Source organism: Empidonax traillii, unplaced genomic scaffold (assembly GCF_003031625.1).
Source record: "Empidonax traillii isolate 1590-97213 ecotype Southwest subspecies unplaced genomic scaffold, ASM303162v1 scaffold448:size1359114, whole genome shotgun sequence".
Classification (NCBI taxonomy): Eukaryota; Metazoa; Chordata; class Aves; order Passeriformes; family Tyrannidae; genus Empidonax; species Empidonax traillii.
This window is the reverse complement of record NW_020955641.1, coordinates 8,818-29,525: the sequence shown is the minus strand read 5'-3', so window position 1 is coordinate 29,525 and position 20,708 is coordinate 8,818. Positions and strand designations below refer to the sequence as shown.

The window sequence follows — 20,708 nt, the reverse complement described above, 5'->3', positions numbered from 1 at the left end:
AGGGCACAGCATGAGGCATCGCCAGACACTGGCACCAAGCCAGGAGCGGGAGAGGTGTTCCTGTCCCTTGTCCCCCAGCACTGCTGGGGAGCGAGGGAGGGGGAGAGCCTGGAGCTCCTGGGATTGGGCTGGAATTAACCAAACTCTTCATCCAGGGACAAAAGCAATCTGGAAGGGAGGCAACGAGAGGAGAGCCCTGGCTATCCCCAGACACAGGGGATAGCATGCAGCCAGCATCATGGGGGAGCATGCATGGGAAAAGCTCTGGGCCTGTGTGGGCCCCACTTACCCGGGGCTCTGCAGAGCAGGAGCAGCATCAGGCAGGTGAGAGGCAGCACCTCTGTCCCTGGAGCCATGGATATTCCCATGTCTTACTCCCTGATGTCTGGGCTTCTCTCAGCTCAGCTTGGCTAGGCTCAACCTGACACAGCTTAGCTGGACTGGGCTCAGCTCAGCAGGGTGCTGCAACTCAACCAGCAAAAGGGAAGGAAAGGGGCCACTACTAGCCCAGTTCCTCTATGCAGTGATGTCCCAGTTGTTCCCCAGTGTTCTCATCACAAGGCTGGTCCGAAATGCTGATGTCCATCCCACTTTCCCCTCAGATATGTGCCAAAGCCACAGCCCAGGCCATGGCCACTGGCACTGGGCAGCCAGCAAGAGGGACCCTGATGCCTCACACTCTTCCCACACGTGGCCCCAGCCTGTGGCTCAGCACCCCGGAGCGTCGGGGGGACACCTATCCTTTGCCAGCAGGATCAGGCAGCGGGCTGGTGTCTCCCGTGGGTCGGTGGTGCAGAGCTGGGCCAGGGGCCCCCGGTGCTCCAGCCCCACATTGAACCCGGGAGGACGTAGAGCCGCTCCCCATCCAGAGCCCAGTGCAGCCCCTCGGGGCCGGGCGGCCCGGGGGTGATGCCCGTCGGGGGTGATGCCCGTCAGGGGTGATACCCGACAGGTCTGATGCCCGGCGCGGGTGATGCGCGGCTCTGCCGCGACCCGCCCGACCCGGGCAGGCACCAAAGCGTTAACCACCCGCTCGCCTCCGTTTCCTGTCCCGCTTCTCCTTTTCCTTCCCAAAGTTTGGGCAGAGCCCATGGCCGCGGCGGCAGCTCTGCTCTTGTTCGGGCAGCTCTCGGGTGAGTCGGGAGTGGAGCCCCCGGAGCCCCCCGCTCCCCTGCCCCGTCCCACATCGGTCATTAACGCGAGCGGGAGCCAAAGAGAAGCACCGGGCTTATCTTGGGGGTTTCTTTCCGCGACCACCTTTTGGTTGCTGCGGAGCCCTGCTCCGGAGAAGAGCACAGCCGAGTCGAGCCCCGCAGAGCCGGTGGGGAGCAGACCGGGGGATTTGGGCAGGAGCGGTTTGGGGGCAGGAGCGGTTTGGGGGCAGGAGGAGTTTGGGAATGGAGAGGCTCGGGGGAGAGGAGAGGTTTGGAGACTTGAAGAGTTTGTGGGGGCAGGAGGGACTGGGGGACAAGGAGTTTGGGAGCTGTGCTGGACTCCAGGGCTGCACATCCCTGCCTAGAGCCAGCTCCTGGCTGGCTCCTGGCTGCGAACCCCAATTCTTTGTGGAGCCCCAGTGATCCTAACTCGTGTGGAACAGAGCCAGGGCATTAATGTTTAACAGCACTCTGGAGTTTTTCCTGGCAGGAATTCCCCTTAGCTCCCTCTGTACCTCTCTGGCCTCCAGCGCCTGCAGCACCTCCTGCAAATGGCAAAATAGGGTGCAGATTTATCAAATTATAGAATCACAGAACCATTTTGCTTGGAAAAGATCTTAGAATCCTCAAGTCCAACCATTTCCCCGGCACTGCCAAGGCCGTCCCTAAACCTTGTCCCCAGGTGCCACATTTACATGTCATTTAAATCCCCCCAGGGATGGTGACCCCACCACTGCCCTGGGCAGCCTGCACATTTTTCAGATTTGCCCCTTGTTCATTTTGAACCCACCTTCCCCTCTCCCAGTGCCTGCACTTTGTCTCTACCACATCCCAGGATATCTCTCAGCTGCACTGGGGAAGCTCAGGCTGCTCTGCCTGTGGATCAGCCCTCGCCTCACCCTGTCACTCACCCCTGAACCCTCCTGTCGCTGTGCCCAGGTGCCGGTGCCCAGGGCAGTCAGGACTTCAAGCTGCACCAGCCCCGGGACAAGGTGTCGGTGATAGTGGGGAAGACGCTCACCCTGGGCTGCACCGTGTCTGGATCCAGTGAGCCTGGTCCTGTGAAGTGGCTGAAGGGCTGGGGCACTGAGAACAGGACCATCTATGGGGACACTATGGGCTCTGCTTCCCCCCGTGTGACGAGAGCAGTGGAAGGGTCCGACACAGACTTCACCATCCACATCAGGGATGCTCAGCCCGAGGATGCCGGCACCTATTACTGCGTGAAGTTCCATAAGTCCCTGAGCGGTGGGGATGAGGTGTTTCGGCGTGGAAGTGGCACGGAGGTGTCTGTGCTCGGTGAGTGCAGCCCAGCAGGATGCTGCTCCCGGGGACCCCATCCCACAGCCCCCACCCTGACTGCAGCCAGGCCCCACACTGCCCTGCACCCACCACCCTCTCCCTCTCTGCCTCCATCTCCACAGAGGCAGCCGTGGTTCCTGGCATGGTGGCTGCAGTTGTGGTGCTCTGCCTCCTCCTCCTCCTCGTCCTCCTCGTCGCCCTTTGCCTGTACAGGAGGAAACGCCGAGGTGGGGTGGGCAGCCCGTGCCCAGCGGGGCCGGCAGGCATGGGCAGCTTCCCCCCCTCCCCGCTGCAGTGCTGTGCAGGGACCCCCAGCACCCGCAGGTTTGTACCCACCACCTCTTCCTTCTGCACCCTGAGCTGAGTGAACTGCCTTATCCACCTGCTGTATGCTGGTTTCTTTTCCTCTCTAGAGCAGTAATTTGCCCCAGAAAAGGTCCTTCACTGCGCTGCGTTGCCCCTCTCTGTGTTTCACAGGAGCACCTGGTGGGGGGCACCCGGCACCAGGGAGCTCCCCGCAGCCCCTCGCTGCGGTGCCTGAGCCCAGCCCAGGAGCACAGACAGCACCTTGTCCCTCTCTGCCTTCAGCATGGTCATCCTGATGAAATTCGGGAGGGGAATTGAGGGAGACTGTGCTGGGTGGGAGGGGACGCAGATTCCTTTAGTTCTAATGGTTGTCCTTCCCTCTGCAGCGAAGTTCTGGATGCAGAGAGCTCCCACCTACCCAGCCAGGTAAGAGCGAGCTGTGAATAGGGGGAAGCACATCCCATGGCAATGCCCTGGCTTGCAGGAACTCTGCAAGGCTCTGGGGCTGAGGGGGCATTGGGTGGGCAGCATCTGCCTGCCTGTGGTCCCAGCACAGTCTGCGCCACAGCACGGGGCCACCTCTGCAGCCGTACCACCACCAGCCTGGCTTGAACCTGGTCCTTGGTGTTGCCCCGTGCAAGGCCAGGAGTCGGACTCGATGATCCTTGTGGGTCCCTTCCAATCCAGGGGATATCCCACGATTCTGTGAAACGGGGTGGGGTTATTTTTGCATCGTCCCCCATTCTGCAGCAGAGCAGCAAGGAGGAGAACGACATCCACTACGCCGACCTGCAGGTCCTGCCTGTGGCCCCGCGGCACGGCAGGAGCGGGGGCACAGCCTGCACGGAGTACGCCAGCCTCAGGATAGCTGCCGAGTGATGCGCGGCCCCGCGGCCCGCCCGGCCCAGCCGTGCCAGGGAGGAAGCAGGGACCTTTCTGCAGGGCACGGTAAAGAAGAAGTGGAGCTGTTTGTGCTGTGAGCGGTCTCAGCTCAGCACGCCATTCTCAGAGCCGAGCTCCTCCTGTTTGTTCCCGTCTCAGGGCTGGACCTGCCGTGCCAGCTCTCCCAGGACCCAGCAGCCATCTCAGACCACGAGGCTGAGCACCTCTGCCTTGTGCGAGCTGTTTGGTGCTGATGACACTAGGAGGGCCTCATGCTTGCTTGTGCCCACCAGCACAAGCCTCCACTGGCCCTTTCCTGTCTGACAGGTCCATAATTTCTGTTATCTTGTCACCACCCTCATTAAAGCCATCCAACAACTGTGCTGTCCATTTTTACTGTGCTCAGGGCAAGAGCAATAGTGCCAGTACTGCAAGATCCTGGGAGGAACGTGTGCCCCCCACATCCCCTGTGCTGCTGCTGGGCTGATGCTGAGCCCCCCAGGTAGCTCCCACCTCCCACCTGCCCCAGGCAGCTCCCCCAGCCAGGGCACCTGCTCCATGCACATCTGCTCCTTGCACGCTCCCTGCCCCGTGCACAGCTGCCCCAGGCACATTCCCTGCTCCTGTGTGCCCATGTGCTCAGTGCCCACCCCCCAGGGAAGGAGTCCAGAGGCTGGAAGCCAGAGGGCAGAGGTGGCAAGGGCAGGAATGTGCGGAGCTCACTTCGTGCTGGGCACCCAGCACACCCTGTCACCACACTCACCCACCCACCCACCCCTGCCAGCTGAGCTCCCCCCACACCACATGAGGCCCCCAGCAACCCCCTTGGAGGGAGGGGCTGAGGCCAAAACGGGCTCTCCAGGCAGAGGAACCTGCTGCCACCACCACCTGTGACCTTGGAAGCTGCTGCAGTCGCCAATTTTCAGCTTTATCTGCTTTTTTTCCTGTGAAATCAGAAAAGAGAAGTGAAACAAGACGACGCAGCCCCGGGGAGTGAGGCTGGCAGGGAGATCCTCCTGAGGACAGAATTGTCACAGGGGGGAGAGGAGCTACAACGGAAATTTATTTGCATGACTGAATAAGAGTCCCCTCCTCTGGGGACGTGTCCTGGGGACAGTTTGGGGTCAGTTCTTTCTCAGAGACAGCTCGGGCACACTCAGCACCCTGTGGGCATGGTGATGGAGGGGGGGAGTTTGCCAGGGCAGGGGTCCAGTGCCTGTCCTCAGCCTGGCCCCCTCAGCATGGGGCTGTGGGATGGGAGTGCAAGATTGAAGCCACCCCCTGAGCTGGATCCTGAGTGGAGCCATGACAATGCCACGGATCATTTCCCAGCAGAGGCAGCGGCTGCTCTGAGCAGGACAGGGGTTGCCCGGGCTCTGCACGGGGACGACACCCAAACCGGCGGAAATCTCACATCAAGGCTGTGAACAGGAATATGTAAAATATGTGGGTGAGAACGAAACTGGGGATAGACCTCGAGGACCAGGGGAAATGAAATTCAAGGGGATTTAGAGCTTTTTAAGCACCGGGCTGGATCAGGAGTGGGGAAATCCAGTTTGATAGGAGCATATGCAAAGCAGGGAGCGAGCAGAGCACGGTGGAGCGCTCTGCACCTAGGAAAGGGCCCAGGTCTGCAGCTTACTGCCCAGGGGAGGGATTTGGTGGTTATTAAAGGAAAATCCTTTAAGCCACCAGCCCGGGGTGTGCCGGCAGTGAAAGCACAAACAAGCGCCCGAGCACGGACACAAGGTAGGAGCGTGCTGGGGAGCACCTTGCTCGGGGGGCAGAGACGCACCTGGGGGGCAGCACCTCCCTCAGGGGGCAACTCCTCGCTTAGGGGGCAGTGTCAGGCAGTGCTGGGGTCATGGATTCGCTGTGGTGTTTTCCTGATGCCGCTGGTTGTCACGTCCCGCTAAGTGACCCGCTGGGTGCTCAAGCGAGACAGGTTCGAGGTGTGGGAGCTGCCATGGCTGGGGGGGCACAGGGCAGTGCTGGGGTTTGGGGCTGGCACCCACCAGGCTCCTCCTGCCACAGCCAGGCCCGAGCGAAGGGGGCAAAGATTTTACTTCAATGTGGAGCTGAGGTGGTACCTGGATGGGTGGTGGGAGAGGATTGGTGTCCCAGCAGGGAGACCAAGCTCCAAACAGGTGTGGGGCTTTCCCTCTGTGTGATGTGTGAGCCCAGTGCCAGGACCTCACAGGATGGCAAAGACAAGAAAAAAGGGCTGGGCTGCACTAGGATGTGTGTCTGGGCTGCCAGTGGATGCTCAGGGGCTGCCCTGGCATCTGATCTGGGAGGTGGGAATTGTCTCCTGGAGGTGCCAGTGCGAGAGGGCTGGCAGGCCCTGCCAGGGTGGTGGTGTGTGCTGTGCTGTGCTGTGCTGGGGAGCCAGTGTGGGAGGTGTGGGCTGTGCCAGGAGCCAAGGGAGAGCATGACAGAAAACATGGAATAACAGAGAGCAATTAGTCTGGAGAGAGTGGCTGATGGAGGGGGCTGGCCCTGGCAGCAAGGGGAGGGCAGCAATGATTTAATTAAAGCTGAGGAAGAGCGTGGTCTCAGCTAGTGCGTGGGCTGGCTGAAACAGGGGGCTGCAGGCATCTCCCCGGTGTCCTGGGGGACAGGACAGGGCTGGCTGCACTCGTGGGGAGTGGAACAATGCTTAGCTGTGCTGAAGCAAGGGCTGGGCAAGAAGAAAAAGGGAGAGACAGGGATAAATGCTTCATGCCCTGCCCTGGGATGCTCTGGCTCCGTGATGAGAAGCCGAGTTCCTCCACAGTGGCAGTGTCTGTCACAGGGATAAGTGCCCGGGAGACATCGTGTCCCCTGGAGCCAGCGTTGCTCCAGCTGGTCCCCTCCAGTGGCTGACAGGGCTGTGGCTCCAGCCAGGGGCCTGATTTGTGGCTGTCTCTGTCCAAGACACCCTTGCACCCCTGCTCTGTTCCCATCCCTGTCCCCATTCCTGTTTCCATCCCTGTCCTTTCCAGCATGAAACTGTGGTGAGCACAAGCGCGTCCCCAGGGAGAGGCAGGCTGGTCCCTTTGCACACCAGCATCCCCCAAACAGCCATGGATCCAAGAGCATCTGATGTCACAGGGCCCCCAGGATGCCACGAGCACCCCGTGATGCCAGGGGGACCCCACACTACCAAGAGGACCAGGCAATGCCATGGGGATGGTGTGCCAGGACAGGGAGCAGCAGGAGGAGCTGGAGGAGCAGCCAGCTGCCTTGAGGGCGTTGGAAAGAAGGGAGAGGGTCTCGGAGACACTTTGATGGTCCCCAAAAAATGCTCCACAGGTCTTGCTTGTGCCCACTGTCTTCCCTGGGATAGGCTCCTGCCAGAGAGGGAACAGGAAGGAGAAGTCCTGGAATGCTGCACCGTCAGAACCTTCTCTCTCCGATTCCAAACCTGTTAGCTCACCCCTTTGCAGCTCCCGGTTTCTCAGGCTTTTCCTTGGAAAGGAACGAAGCCAAAGTAAAACGGTGACATGCTTTACACTGGTCCTGATTTATTTCACGTCTTACTACTGAATCTTATTCCCTGGTTTCACGGTTGTTGTGGATTTTCACCAAAGGGGATGAGCAGGTCTGGGATTTGGAGTTGTCATAGGAACTGTTTCTGTGCCACAGCCTCACTGCCAGCCTCGTCCCCTCCAAGGTTCCTGATGGAGTGAGGGCCCTTGCCAGCCCAGTGGGGGATTCTCCAGCCCCCAGGAACATTCCCAGTGACAGCCAGGGCTACGGGGCAGCCACCCCACAACACCGGGGTGTTTGGGGAAGAGGTGGACTCCTGGGCACTGCCTGGCACTGCCCACAAAGCAAACTGGGCCCCCCAGACTGCAGCCCAGAGCTCTAACTTGAGAAGAGGTGGAGGTGTTTGGAAGATGCTGCTTGTCCCTGTGGATTCTCTGGTGTCTAGTAGGAGGTTGTGCTATTGCAGTTATTGATTGTGGGAACCCCTCTGCCGGACCTGGAATCATTTTCATTTAATCCATTGAGCTGAAGGGGTGTGGGGTGGATGGGGGGCTGCCCTCTGACCATTCCTCACCTCTTCTATCACAGGCAGAGAGGGCAGGCAGTGAAAATGAAAGCGTCACATCCTTTGTGCCCAACACTCCTTTGGCCCCTTCAGTCCTTCACTGCAGGACGCCACGAGGCCAAGACTGGCAGTGATTAAAGAGGGGTTTCCAGGGCCGTGGGACAAACAGGAACATGCAGTGCTTACGAAAGACTCACTTTGTGCTTTCGGTGTTGGACGGGACACTGGTCAGGGACAATCGCCCTCTGGAGCCAACACAGGGAGGGTGGATCCAGCTGCAGTGCTGGATGAGGGTTCCAGGGTGGGCAGAAGGGAGTTTCCTGCCCTCACTGAGGTGCCAGGGGCTCTTCACGCTGGATCAGCTGTTGGTGGCACACCGGAGTGGTCCTGGTGCCCCCCAACAGCCTCATGTACATTGTACCTGCTGTGCACGCTCCTGGGGATGCTCCAGGTGGCTTTGTCCAGGGAGAAGTGCTCAGGGTAGGGAAAACCTTTGGGGAGCTCCCTGTCCCGAGGGCAGGACGTTGCGGGGGTCCCTGGAGCTCCCGGCTGCTCCAGGGAGCGACCTTAAAGCGTGGCTGTGCTTGGCCGTGGCCCCAGCGCTGGCAGCCCCCGAGCCCGGCACAAGCGTCCCTCTGCGGGGAAGTGCAGGGAAAGGGAAAAATATTGAGAGAGGCAGGAGAAGGGGGAAAGCAGGCGCTGCGGGAGGCAGCGCGGCGCGGCCTGAAAGCTCCCTCTCAGCGGGCTTTTGTTCGCCCCGGACGTGCCCAGCGCTGCTGCCAGCCCGGAGGGGCTGTGCTGGCGCCGGTGGCTCCAGGCGATCCCGGAGCTCCGCAGCCTGCCCGGCGCCTCAGCCCAGCGACGTGCCCGTGGGCAGGATGCGGGGACCCCCATCACCCCGCTGGGCTCGGCCCCTCGCCGCCGGCCCCGGGGTGGGCAGCGCCCGGACCCACAGCGCGCTCCCGAAAATAATTCCTTGTGACAGATCCATTTCTTCCGCATGGTTTAGGCTTAATTTTATAATGGTATCAGTAGCTATGGCAACGTGTAAAAATAACGGATCCCCGAGCCCGGCAGATTCTCCGTAAACAGCTCCGGTCTCCCAGAGCCCGGCCGGGTGGGCATCACCCCTTGCCCACGGCTACCGCGGCCGCCTCAGTCGGTGGTTGGGTTGGGATTCACGCGATGACTAATTAGCAGCGTTAACTGCTTACGCTTTGGGATGATGATTCCATCAGCTAATCCTCGGGGCTAGGCTGGGCTAATTGGGTGGATATCATTAACTCTGGCGGTCAGAGCTGCTGTTAGAGGGCTGCAGCGCAGCGGAGGCTGGAGCATCTCTCCCGCGGTTGCCTCCTGGCACCCCAGACCCAGCACAGGGCTGGCGGCTGTGGGGGGCCTGGCACGGCTCAGCCCCCACGGTGTCACCGGGCCACCGGCCCCATCCACACCTCCAGCCTGTCCCAGAGCCGTCCATCCACTCGTGTGAACACTCACACCGATGCAAACACATGCAGAACAAGTTTCCCACACGCAAGAACCCCCCTCAGCAGACATCAGCTGGTGCCGGCATCTGCCGCAGCTCAGAGGTCTCCGGTCACCACCGTGAGTGGATAATCCCGGGCAATATTTTCTAAACCTGTTAGACATCACACAGACCCTCTAAATCCCTGATCCCCCTCCGAGGCTCTGGTGGGATGGCAGCACTTGGCAGCTCGGATTTGCAGCTCCTTATCAGGGCCAGCCCCTCGGAGCGATGCAGTCACCGGGAGCATGGTAGATCCTGCAGAGCTGGAATTAATTCTCCAGCTTTTTGTTGCCTTTCAACTTCAAAAAAAAAAAAAAAAAGGACAAACCAACATAAATCCCTTGGAGAAGCGTTTTTCTCCACCCAGCTCCCAGCAGCAGGATCAGAATGGCCCCAGCTCCACGGAGGTGGGAGTGCTGGGCCTGGTCTCAATGGGGCCAAAATAAGGAGCCAAGAGCTCTGGCATGCGGCCCCTGAGCCTTGTGGCTGCTGTGGGGACAGTGTGGGGACAGCCACCGCTGGGACTGCCCAGCAGCAGGGCTGGAGATGACCCCGGGGACTGGTCAGCACTCCCCTCCAGGGCTGGGTCCAGCTGTTTCACGGGGCACATCCCCCCTGCATCCCAGTGTAATTGCCATTCCCTCTGTGATTCACTGGATCCTGCACTGCCACAAATGACCCCAGGGAAGCTCCTGCTGCCAGACCCTTGGTAATAATAGCAAAGGTGATTATTTTTTGGGGTTGTACCAGCCCTCCTGCACCCCACGTGCCGTGTCTCAGCCCTCCGTGGGGCACCTCCCCAGCCCCGGTGTCACGAGTGTCCGTGTGGCGAGATCCCACAGCGCAGATTCCCCCACTGAGCCCAGATTTCAGTGTCTCCCTGCCGAGCAGGAAGCGCTGGGCTGAGGTGGCTGAACGTGATCAATCCCCCGCGTTAGCAGTTTTATTTCCATCCGCAGCTGCCGCAGGACTCTCAGGCAGCGCAGCCTCGATGAGCTCCAGCCGCCGGCCCGGCGGTGCAGCGTTATCTGCTGCTGCAGCCTCGGATGAGCTTTCATGATAACGATTTGCAATCAGCAGAGAACTTGGAGAGGATGCAGAAAAAAAAAAAAAAAAAAGAAAAGAAAAACAAACCAAAAAAAAAAAAACAGGCAGAAGAAAACTGAGATGATATCACACCTCCCTCGGCCGGGCTCCTCGCCCCACTACAGCCCTGGTGGTACAGCCAAGGGGAGACCAAGGTCTTCTCCAGCATTGCCCCGTGGGGCTGCCTGTGTGCTGGGGGATCTGGGTACTGGCACTGCCACCACATCCCCACGGGCCAGAGCAGTGCAGAGCTTCCCCCTCTGGAGCAGGGAGGGAGGCTTTGGCTCAAACAGCTCCCAGAAACCTATCAATGATTAACACCCAGCTCTGAAATGTTCCTGCATGGCTGGAGCTCTCTGCCTGCCCCTGCATGCCATCCCCTCCCCTCCCAGCCACTTTCTCCTCCACGGCATCACTGCTCCCCAGGCTGGGGAAGGGTCCTGAGGCCACCACCACGGCACCGTGGCTGCCTGTGGCTCTGGACCCCACCAGAGCTGAGGGGAGCTCGGTCGTGCCCTCCACACAGCACAGACATCCCACACAGCCCCTGAGTTTTGCAACCCCAGGCACAAGGGATTCAGGGCTGGGGCCACCCTGTGACCCCAGTGAGCTGCCCTGGGTGGGGGCTGTCTTGTGCCCTGGTCAGCAGTTACAGCTGGGAAATATCCTTGAGTCCAAGTGTTCCCCCAGCACTGCAGAGCCCACCACTAAGCCACGTCCCCAGGTGCCACATCTACATGTTTTTTTTCAGGGATGGTGGCTCTACCACTTCCTGGGCAGCACCACACACGTTGCAGACCCACAGTGAGCAAACCTTCCTCCAGAGCAAGGGGCAGGACCCTGCCGGTGAGCAAAGGTCGGCACAGCCCTCCCAGCACCTCATTGGACACAGGCACTGGCACTGCCAGCTCTGTCCTTCCCAGCCGACCCTGGGGGACGGGTTTTCCCAGCCTGTCAGCAGTTTCACCCTCAAACCCCTCATCCCAGGTCAGCCAGGGCCGCTTCCAGGCCAGGCACAGGATATAAACCACCTTTCCTGCTCTGACACAGCCGTGAGGAATTCCCCCAGAGCGTGCTGGGCTCCATTAAGGAAGCCCGGCCAAGTCACCCGGTTTGCAGCATCTGCAGGGCACTGCTGCCGGGTGGGAGCAGCCTGGGAGCACAGCATGGCCCTGGGATGGGTGAGATACACTGTGGATACAGTCCCTGCTACAGCCTATGGGCTTCCCTGCTTGCTTGGCAGACCGTGGTGGATGGTCTGACAGTGGTGGACATTCTGATGGTGGATGTTCTGATGCTGGTGGGTGGTGGTATGACACTGTCCAGGCTCTGCTGCCACTGCTGAAGTCCAGGGTGACAGCGTGTGGATGCCATGAGGGCACCTGGAGCATCACTCCACCCCAGCAAAGCCCAGTGTGGGCAGGCAGTGCCACATCCCTCCCTCATCCTCTCTGAAAGTCATTTCAGGGGCTTGGAGGGAACCAGCTGATCCCAGCAGTGCTGGGGATTAATTCAGTGGCAGAGGGACACAAATTAAGTGGGCTGTGATTCAGAGCCCTGCTCCCTGCTGAGGAGGCAGAAATGGGCAGCAGGGCTGTCCAGCGCACACAGAGGGGCCCTCCTTGGAAAATCCCCCTTGCCAGGGAGCACCTCACCTCCTCCCCACTTGCCCCCCCACACCTCCCTTGCACCAGCAGGCCCTGAGAGCTCTGCCAAGGATCTGGGAGAGCTGAAATAACTCAGCTGTAACTCCTGAATCACCCAATAAAAGCCTGACCAAAAGAATTACAGGCAGTTCCCGTGAGCCCCCCCGAAAGGTGAGGGGCAAAGCCCATGCACAGGCTGCTCACACAGCATCCCCCCACAACCCAGTCCCACCTTTCTCCTGGCAATCACAGCCATAATGAAGCCCCTGCAGCTCATCACCCTCCCCAGGGCCTCTCCCATAAAAGGGGGTGATTAGGAGCCCTCCCCTCTTTCCCAGCTGCATGGTGTTCATGGTGGTGGGTGCTGCGACAGGAGCATGAGGAAACAGGTAGGATACATCCTCCTGCTTCTTAAATCGGTGTTTGGAGGGCTCTGCGTGCTCCTTCCATGGGTCATGGTCCATGCAAACAGCTCACAGGTCACTTCTTTCTATCCCTGCATTGCCATATTGCTTGTTATAAGTTAACATCAGATAAACTAATTTAAGCTTCCCCTGTACTGAATGTCTTGGTCTAAATTGGCATCGTACCTAATGAAGCTGAAGCTCCATTTGTTGTGCTGGAAGCCCTAAATATCAGCAGTGTAATTGGTGCTCCCAACTTCAGGAGAAATTTGTTTGTTTTTCTCCCAGCTAAAAGCCCTCTGTGAGTTCTGATTGAAGCCTGAGGGCTGGTGAGGAGAAGCAGGAGGGGGCTGTAGGATGTGTCCACTTGGTTCTTAAGCTGGAGGGCTCTTGAAATTTGGGGTTGGAGCTGGAGGATGGATGAGGTGAACGTGCCCAGCCCCATGCATGTGCTGGGGAGGCTGTGCTGGCTTGCAGGTACCAGAGCAGGCCTCGTGTGGGCTTGGTGCTCTGATGTGGTCCCACATGGTGTTTTGTTGTGGTGAGCTGTGAAAGCAGCACCTCTCAGGGTGCTGGGGCTGGGACTGGGCCAGGATACAACTGGGTGGCTCTGAGCTTGCCCGGGGCAGTAAGTCCCAGCAGCCCCACGTGCCTTGGTGGGGGCGTGCATTGTGTCATTTGTGTTTATTGTGGAATCGTTGGGGTTGGAAAATACCTCTAAGATCATTGAGTCATTATTATGGAGGGCTCTCACGGGTGCTGGCTGCTCGCTGATGCTTGGGCACGGCTTTGTGCCCTCAGCTCCAGAACTGCACTGCTGGGTGCTGAGTTTGGGTGTTTTCCAGGCTGATGTCCAAAGTATTGGTGTTTTTTCCCATTATCCCTCATCTGGTTTGGGTTTTGAGTCTGGACTGAGCCCTCTGGGACAGCTGCTGTGCCCTGGTATGGTGTGGTCAGTCAAGCTATTGGTACCCTTCCCATTCCACCATCCTATGCTGGAGTGGGGATCCTGAGGGAGAAATTCCCAGGCAGGAAAAGACCTGCAGTGACCCTCCATCCTTAGTGAAATGTGGCTCATTAACAGGCCCAGGTTTGGCTCTGCAGGGCAGGAACTGGAACCTTTCCCATCTCCATCCCCTGTGAATTCCCTCCAGCTGAGTGAGCCACCGCTGTCCCTCAGGGGCCGGGAGAGGATCAGACAGGCAGCTGCTTAAGGGATGAAAGAACAGTCTGGGCAAAACCAGTGCTGCAAGACTTTCCACTGGGATCACCCTGGCGAGGCTCTAATTGTCCCTGTTGGATGCTGACGGGTGCTGCTGCCCTGGCTGGGGGTCCCTGCGTGGGGAAGGATCCTCACCCCTTCCTGGGGACGGGGCAGATTCCGCTGCCCAGCTGGAAATGGGGGAATGCAAAAGCACACTGAGCCCCTGGTCCCAGCTGGGAGCAGGGAAGGAGAGCAGAGCCCTGCCCTCCCCAGCCACCCCCCAGCACCCAAACCTGTGGGAGTGGCTGAGCCCAGCCCAGACCCACCACATGGAGCACGTGCCTTCCCCAGACGGGCGCTGGCGGCATGACGCGAGTTCCTCGCTGTGCCTCAAAGCTGCAAAAATCAACTTATCCTTGAAAAGCTCCCCTGGAACGCTGCCCCATCCCTGTGCTGGCTGCTGCCTGGATCCCAGGGCCGGGGAGAGCCAGAATCTGGAATCCTCCAGGGTCTAGGGAATCCCCCCTGTGGGAGCAGCGGTTTTGAGCTGGAGCACTGAGATGCTGCAAAGCGAGCGCAGCCCTGGCAGCACCGAGAGCCTGGCAGTGCTGCCCGCCCTGCCAAGCGGCGCCACAGCCTCCTGCTCGCTCGTGGGTGTTCGGTGCAGAAGGATGGTGGTGGTGATGGCAGCGTTGCACTCCCAAAATTCAGCGTTCTCCCTCCACCTCGGGCGCACAAGGAGCTGAACGCTCCTCTCCCCGGCTGACACGAGGCAGGTGCTGCCCTGCTGGGGTGCACCCTCCAAAACCCCCTGTGCTGGAGCAGGGCCCTTGCAATGCCGAGTGGAAGGGCCGTGGGCAGCAGGGGAGGCAGCTGAGCCTGCCCATATGCTTCCTAATGGGGAGCAATAGCAGCTCTTCCCGGGGAAGCTCGCGCCGCACCATCTGCTCCGCGCCGTACCTTCTCTTGCAGAGCTTTTTTTAAGCTCTAACTTCCCTTCCCGAGCGCTCTACTGCCTGTGTGCAGGCTGGCTCTGCTCTGCAATCGCCTCGAAACAGGTTGTCTGAACCTTTAACGCCGAGCAGGAGAGAACAGCCCAGGCAGGTTGAAGGCAGCCAGGCCCCAGGAACTGTGCTTCCATGTAAAAATAACCAGGAAAGGTGGCTGTGAATGGCTGCAGCGTGTCCCTGGCACCTTCCCTCCTGCTGGGAACCCCCTTGCTCCAAGGGTCCCTCCTTCTGGGCTCAGGCCCGGTGGGATGCACTGCCCATCATGGGGTAGCTGCAAGGTTTCCACAAACTGCTGCTAATCCCGTGGAATATCCTGAGTTGGAAGGGACCCACAGGGATCGAGTCCAAGTCCTGGCCCTGCATAGGGCAGCTCCAACAATCCCACCATGTGCCTGAGAGCATTGAGCTCCTTGAGCTCTCTCAGGTTGGTGCTGCAACCATTTCCCTGGAGAGCCTGTTCCAATGCCCAACCAAGCTCTGGATGATGAACCTTTTCCTAATATCCTACCTAAACCTCCTCTAACACAGCTTCATGCTGTTCCCTTGGGTCCTGTCACTGGTCACCAGAGAGCAGAACTCTGCACATGCCCTTCTGCTTCCTCTTGTGAGGGAACCTGTGGACTGTGGGGACGTGTCCCCATGTCCCATCCCTGTGCAAGGCAATTAAACCTCATGTTCAAAAGACCAAATCCAAGGGCTCCTCTGGATCCCTGCTCCTTGCTCCCACTCTGGCCAGCTGTGTGAAGGGAAATGAAGGTTGCACTAGGCTGCTCAGGAGCAGCACTGGCCACTAATCCTCCTCCAGTGGGAGCAGCGCTGGCTGCAGCCCCTGAGTGCAGCCTCCAGCTGCCGGTGTGTCCCAGGGGGAGGTGAGTGCAGATGCCTGGGGAGCTGGTCCTGGCTCCCAGCAGCGCTAAATTAAGGCTGGATGTGCCCTGTGGGTGTAGCTGGGGCCGAGGGGGAGGCTGGCGGGGCCGGGGATGCGCGGGCGTACGCCGTGCGCAGATTGATGGTGCCAAGTCACTTCAGATATCTCGGCTGTGTGTTTGTGCGAGGCTCTAAATAAAGCCGACAGCCCCGGCGGCTGCCTGGAGAGGGAGAGAGGGAGGGAAGGAGGGGGGAGCTGGCAGGCGGTCCCCCAGAACGGCACCTGGTGCTGCCCTCGGGGACCCGGCCCGGAGCAGGAGAGCGGTCAGTGTGATCGGTGCTGCTGGGGGTGATGCTGGGTGGGCTGGGAGCTCCTGCTCTGCACAGTGTCTACCTCACCCCTGAGAGGGCAGAGGGGACAGCAGGGTGGTGCATGGGAGCTGCCAGCATTGCATCTTCACCCCAGGTACCTGTCCTGGCCTTGTGAAGTACCCACAGGCAGTAGAAGCTGTGGCAGGTGCAGGCAGTGGAGAATGTGTCCTTGTGCCTCCTCTGGGAAGGACTTTTTGACAGGGAGAAGCAGGGCAGTGCAGGGACACGCATCTCATGGATGCTGACACCAAAACACCCTCCTCCTCAGCCCTGTCTACCATTACAGCTGCCTCGTCCTCAGGCTCTCGCCCCTCCCTGCCGCAGGCTCCAGCTGAGGGGACATCACAGGGATGTCCCCATGCTCCCAGTGTGCTGTGCAGGAATTTCCTCTCCCTCTCCATCCTCCCTCCAACTGCCTGTGCTGCACCAGTGTCCCCTCCTTGCTCTGACCCTCGCGGGCCAAGCTGACCAGTCCCTGTGGCACTTGCAGAACACCACTCGTGCCTCTGCCACGGGCTTTCACGGCTCACTCAGCCTTGGGTGCTCCCTTGGGTGGTCCCTGGACACTTGGGACCCCCAAGGCTGTGTGTTGCTTGTGCCTCTGCTACAGGCTGTCCTGGCCCGGCCCCAGGTGGTCCCTGGGTGTTCGGGACCCCCGAAGGCTGTGCCCCTGCACCCCGATCCCAGCGCAGGGATGCTGGGCTGTGGCAGTGGCAAAGCAGCGGCCACACTGGCAGCCTGTGGCGCGTCAGAGGACCCGCATCCCCCTCCCCGCAGCCCTGGGGCCACTGAACCGTCTTTTATCTGCCCCGGTGGAGCGGGACAGGGCACCCCGGGGCTCCTGGCGGGCGGTCCCGGGGGTCCCCTCCCAGCCCACCTTAAGGCAGCCGCACACCGGGGTGACCGGAGAACTCTGCCCCGGGGCGGGCGGGGCTGGTTTCGCCCCCGCCACCGGGGGTGGGGGGGGGGAAGCGGAGCTAAACCGCGGCTGCTGAGAGCCAGGGGGTTCTCGAAAGAGGGGCCAGCCCCGTCCCTCCCCGGTACCACGGCAACGGCGGCGGGAGGCGGCGCGGCGGCGGAGGGGAGGCGGCTCCGCGCGGCACCGGGGCACGCGCCCGCCCGGGGCCCCGCCGCGGCGGCCCCGTCAGCGGAGCCGAGCCCGGCCCGGTGCCCACGGGCGGCGGCGGGGCCGCGGGTGCGGGTCCGTGTCGGTGCGTTGCGTGTGCGCTGCCCGCCCGCCGCGGAGCGGCGGTGGGGGGGGGGGGGGAAGGAGGGGGAGCCCGGCCTCCTTCCTCATTTTGGGGCTGAGAACAGCGATTTGCTTCGCCAGCTGCAGTTCTCTCTCTTTTTTTTCTTTCCTTTTTTTTTTAATTATTTTTTTTTCCTATATATCAAATCCAGCAGCCGAGCCGGGCGCGGGGCCGCGCTGTGAAGCCGCGGGCTCCGCTCCCCGCACCGATGGAGCTGCATCCCCGGGATCCCGGCCGCACCGCCTGGGCACTGCCCTGCCTGCTGCTGCTCGCTCTGCCCGGTAAGCCATGGCTCCTGCCTGCTTCCCTGTTCCTCTCCTTGTCCTATTCCCCCTTTTCCCTCCCACCCTGCTCCACTGCTCTGTCCTGGACCTTCCTTTCCCACCCTGCTCATCTCCTATGCTTTGCCCTGTTTTCCCTTTTTTTTTCCACCCTGCTTCTCTCTCCTCTGCCCTGTTTTTCCTCTCTCCCTCTCATCAAGCTTCTCTCCCTGCTTTGCCCTGTTTTTCCCCCTTTCCCTCCCACCCTGCTGCCTAGCTCTGTCCTGTTCCCTCTTCCCCCTTTTCCCACCCTGCTCCTCTCCTTCTCCTCTGCTTTGCCCTGTTTTCCCACCCTGCTCCTCTCTCCTCTGCCCTGTCCCCTCCTTCTCTCCCTGCCCTTTACTCCCTTTCCCCCATCCTCGCCTCTCCCCGCTCCCGCACACCTCCGGTACGCGACATGACGCCGCCTCTCCGCGCACGGTTGGTTTGACCTTTCCCGGGATGACCTAGAGCGCGGCAATGGCCAAGGGGCTCCCGGGGGGCCCTCGCTCGGCGGCTCCTCTCAAACCAAACTTCAAGGCGGGCGGGTGAACATTCCCTTTCCCAGCGAGACAGGGAATTCGGCAGGGGCATGAAGAGGCATGTTGTTCCCACCCATTTGAGAGCACCCCCTGCCAGCTATGGGAGAGGCAAATCTCAGCAAGCAGCCCATATTCCCTCTCGGAGATGGTGGTGGAGCAGGCATGGGGAGGCTCTGGTGAGCGCTGCCTGTCTCCTCTGCCAGGAACTTGTTTTTCTTGCTACCCCCTGTGGGCTCTTTCTCTACCCAACTGTTGGTCACCAAAGCAGTGGGATTGCACCATCCACGGGCACCACCCAGCCTCGGGCTACCTCTTGCTCAGGGTTCCCCAGCCCTCCCCAGGGCTCATGTCTCCACCAGTCCCTCATAAATGCTGAGGACTCAGCCAGTCAGAGAGTGCTGCTCCCCATCTGTTTCCCTTCCCTTCTCGGCAGTGGGAAGTCTCTGGTCCCACCAGAAACGAAGCCCTGTGGTGGCGGCTGCTTTCAAGGATGTTTCATTTCTAGGATATTTCATTTTGGGTGTTAATGGCAAAGGAATCGCTCTCCTTCCTGCCAGTGGAGGGACAAGGTTTTTGGGGCAAACCCAGGGCAATAGTGATACACCTCCAGGAGCGTCTCGCTGCTGAGCTTTTTGCCTGGTCTGTCCGACTCCCACCCTTCCCAGCCAGATCCCACAACAAACAGCCCAGCCCAGGCTCCGTGAGGGAAAACCACCTTCTCCCATGCCCACTGGAAATATTTACCACCGAAGCTTTACTTGAGCGAAGAGTTGGATGCAAACTTGGGCAGAAAGCAAATGCTTTCAGCACAACACTCCTTGCTTTGAGTCGCCTGATCACAACTGAGAAGTGTTGGCCCCAAGCTGAAAACTCCGGCTGCTGAGAGCCAAGAAGACTTTGGCGGTGAGCGCGGCTTCCCAGTGAGAGAAAGAATGGCTCCAGCAAAGCTCCCGAGCTCAATGAAATGTGGTCTTGGAGTAAGAACCCCGGTTTTATTCAAGCCAGCCATGGGAAAAGAACCACCCCGGGGCAGAAAGCCCTGGGTTGTGGGGTGGTTGGCATCCCTCATTTCAGGTGCAAGCATGCAGGGCGTGTTTGTTTTTTTTTTTTTCCCCCCCATATGGTGAATCCCTCCTGGGCCACGGCTCAAACTAAGCTGAACTCCAGCAGAGCTGGCCCAGGCTCCTGCTGCTGGCTGCTCCAACAGCTTCTGCAGAAGCAGAGGGGAAAGGCAAAGGTCCTGCAGGAGACCTTCCTGTAGGGCAAAGGCATTGAGATCCTGGGAAGTCAAGCAGCAAAGTCCTGTTGTGAAACCTGCGCCCCGCAGAGCCCTCCCGTGTCTCCACGGAGGGTTTCAGCTGCGCTTCCCAGAGCCTTTTCCAGAGGGGAATTCTGTTTGGTTCTGGGTCTCTGGCTCTTGGGATGAATTTCTGCTGATGCTGGAGGAGGGCAGCCTGGAAATGGTGGCTGTGTGTGAGCCGAGGCTTCCTCTGATGTCACGGATGTAAAGCACAGCTTTTACTACAGCCCTCCCTGAGCGCCCCGGGGTCTGCTTGGGGCTTGACAGCTATCCCTGGGGCTCTCCTTGGCTTCCCTAAACAGCAGATTCCAGGCCTTTTATAGGCAGCACCTGTTAGTTTCCGCCACCGGCAGCAGCGCTGCAGGTGAAATTCCAGCAGGATTATTTTGGGGTTCTCATGCCCATCGGCCTGTTCCTTCACTGAGTGACCGTGGGGCTTCGGATGCCGGTGACCAGCTGCACGTTGTTTCTGGAGCACACAGCCATCCCAGAGCTCCTTATCCGGCTCCTTCGGAGGAAAAAAAAAATCTATTTTTATCGGGAAGCATCTAAGCAGCCTCTCCTGAATTAAACCCCGGCCTCTTGCAATCTGTTCAGTATCGAATACTTCAAAAGGTGGAATATAGAAAAAAATGTGTCACCGGCATGGAAAACTTGCACTGCAGTGAGAACTGGGATTATTTTACTCCCAAATTAAACTGAATAACGGGAGGGAGGCAGGCTCTGCCAGATCGAGCTCCTGCCTCTTGCTCTGGGCTTGGAAGTGCTCTGGGTCTGCACTGCAAGGGTGCTCCCACCTACATGGGAACTGTCAGGTGATGCTTTCCAGGGCTCTAAAACCCTTGGCTAATTCTGGAGTGTAGGATAGAGCAGATTACAGGGTCAGAGCCCCTAAGTTCCCCATGATCTTGGAGGTGAGAGGATCACGCTCCCCTTCCAGGTAGTTTGAAATCCAAGTCAAAGAAAATAGGGTGGCAGGTGGGAGGCAGGTTTGCCCTGAAAGAGTGAGAAATTGTTGTGTCCCATGTGCTTGTGGTTTGGAGACCCCCAGCATCCCATTCCTAGTGCACAAGCCTGTTGTGAGCTGCTGGGAAGGGGGCTCAGCTGGGCTCCTGGTCCCACCACCCTTGGGGCGAGAGCCCTGAAAGGGGAAGGAGGAGGGGAGGCATCTGCTGCACGCAAGGAGAAGCTGCATTCAAGGAGAAAAGAGGAAAGGAGCTTTGGTGGAAACTTTGCATTTTCTAACTTGCATATTCTGGGGTTTTCTCTCAACTTCCCCTTTGTGTTTTCCCATCGGGAGGGTGGGGGCATTGCTGGGCGCTGCTGCAGGGGGTTGAGGTGGTTCTAAGCAGGCTGTTGGGGGCAGCATGGTCCTGGTGTAGGGTTTTGGGTGCAGGCATGAGGAAGAGAAGCCAGGCCTGACCAGGGACTCCTGCTCCTGGGCTGGGAGGTGCGAGCAGGTGCTGTGGAGGTGTTGCTGTGGTGGGTCATGGCTGGAGCTCGGGTGTCGTAGATCAGCA

General features: G+C 59.7%; 3 protein-coding genes across 3 annotated transcripts in view; 2 read left to right on the top strand and 1 right to left on the bottom strand.

Moving 5' to 3' along the window:
* Nucleotides 1–1,092, bottom strand: part of LOC114062976 — a 2,997-nt gene extending 1,905 nt beyond the window's left edge. Inside the window, exon 1 of the mRNA XM_027894950.1 lies at nt 737–1,092. Coding sequence (XP_027750751.1) covers nt 737–1,092 — 356 coding nt within the window. The remainder of the gene's footprint in view (nt 1–736) is intronic.
* LOC114062975 (signal-regulatory protein beta-2-like) lies at nt 1,091–4,023 on the top strand. Its single transcript, XM_027894949.1, has 5 exons — nt 1,091–1,133; nt 2,094–2,453; nt 2,579–2,780; nt 3,149–3,188; nt 3,513–4,023. Exons 1-5 carry the CDS (start codon nt 1,091–1,093, stop codon nt 3,639–3,641), a joined length of 774 nt encoding a protein of 257 aa, XP_027750750.1. The 3' UTR covers nt 3,642–4,023.
* A 13,175-nt stretch (nt 4,024–17,198) lies between these two features.
* Nucleotides 17,199–20,708, top strand: part of LOC114062974 (tyrosine-protein phosphatase non-receptor type substrate 1-like) — a 12,241-nt gene continuing 8,731 nt past the window's right edge. The window contains exon 1 of the mRNA XM_027894948.1: nt 17,199–17,328. Within this exon, the coding sequence (XP_027750749.1) occupies nt 17,256–17,328 (73 nt within the window). The 5' untranslated portion in view covers nt 17,199–17,255. The remainder of the gene's footprint in view (nt 17,329–20,708) is intronic.

Bases quoted from the DNA above. Each gene is read 5' to 3' on its own strand.
- LOC114062975 (XM_027894949.1), top strand. From the start codon at position 1,091: ATGGCCGCGGCGGCAGCTCTGCTCTTGTTCGGGCAGCTCTCGG. The intron at 2,781-3,148 runs GTTTGTACCCAC...TTCCCTCTGCAG, and splicing joins GGGACCCCCAGCACCCGCAG to CGAAGTTCTGGATGCAGAGA. The intron at 3,189-3,512 runs GTAAGAGCGAGC...CCCATTCTGCAG, and splicing joins GCTCCCACCTACCCAGCCAG to CAGAGCAGCAAGGAGGAGAA.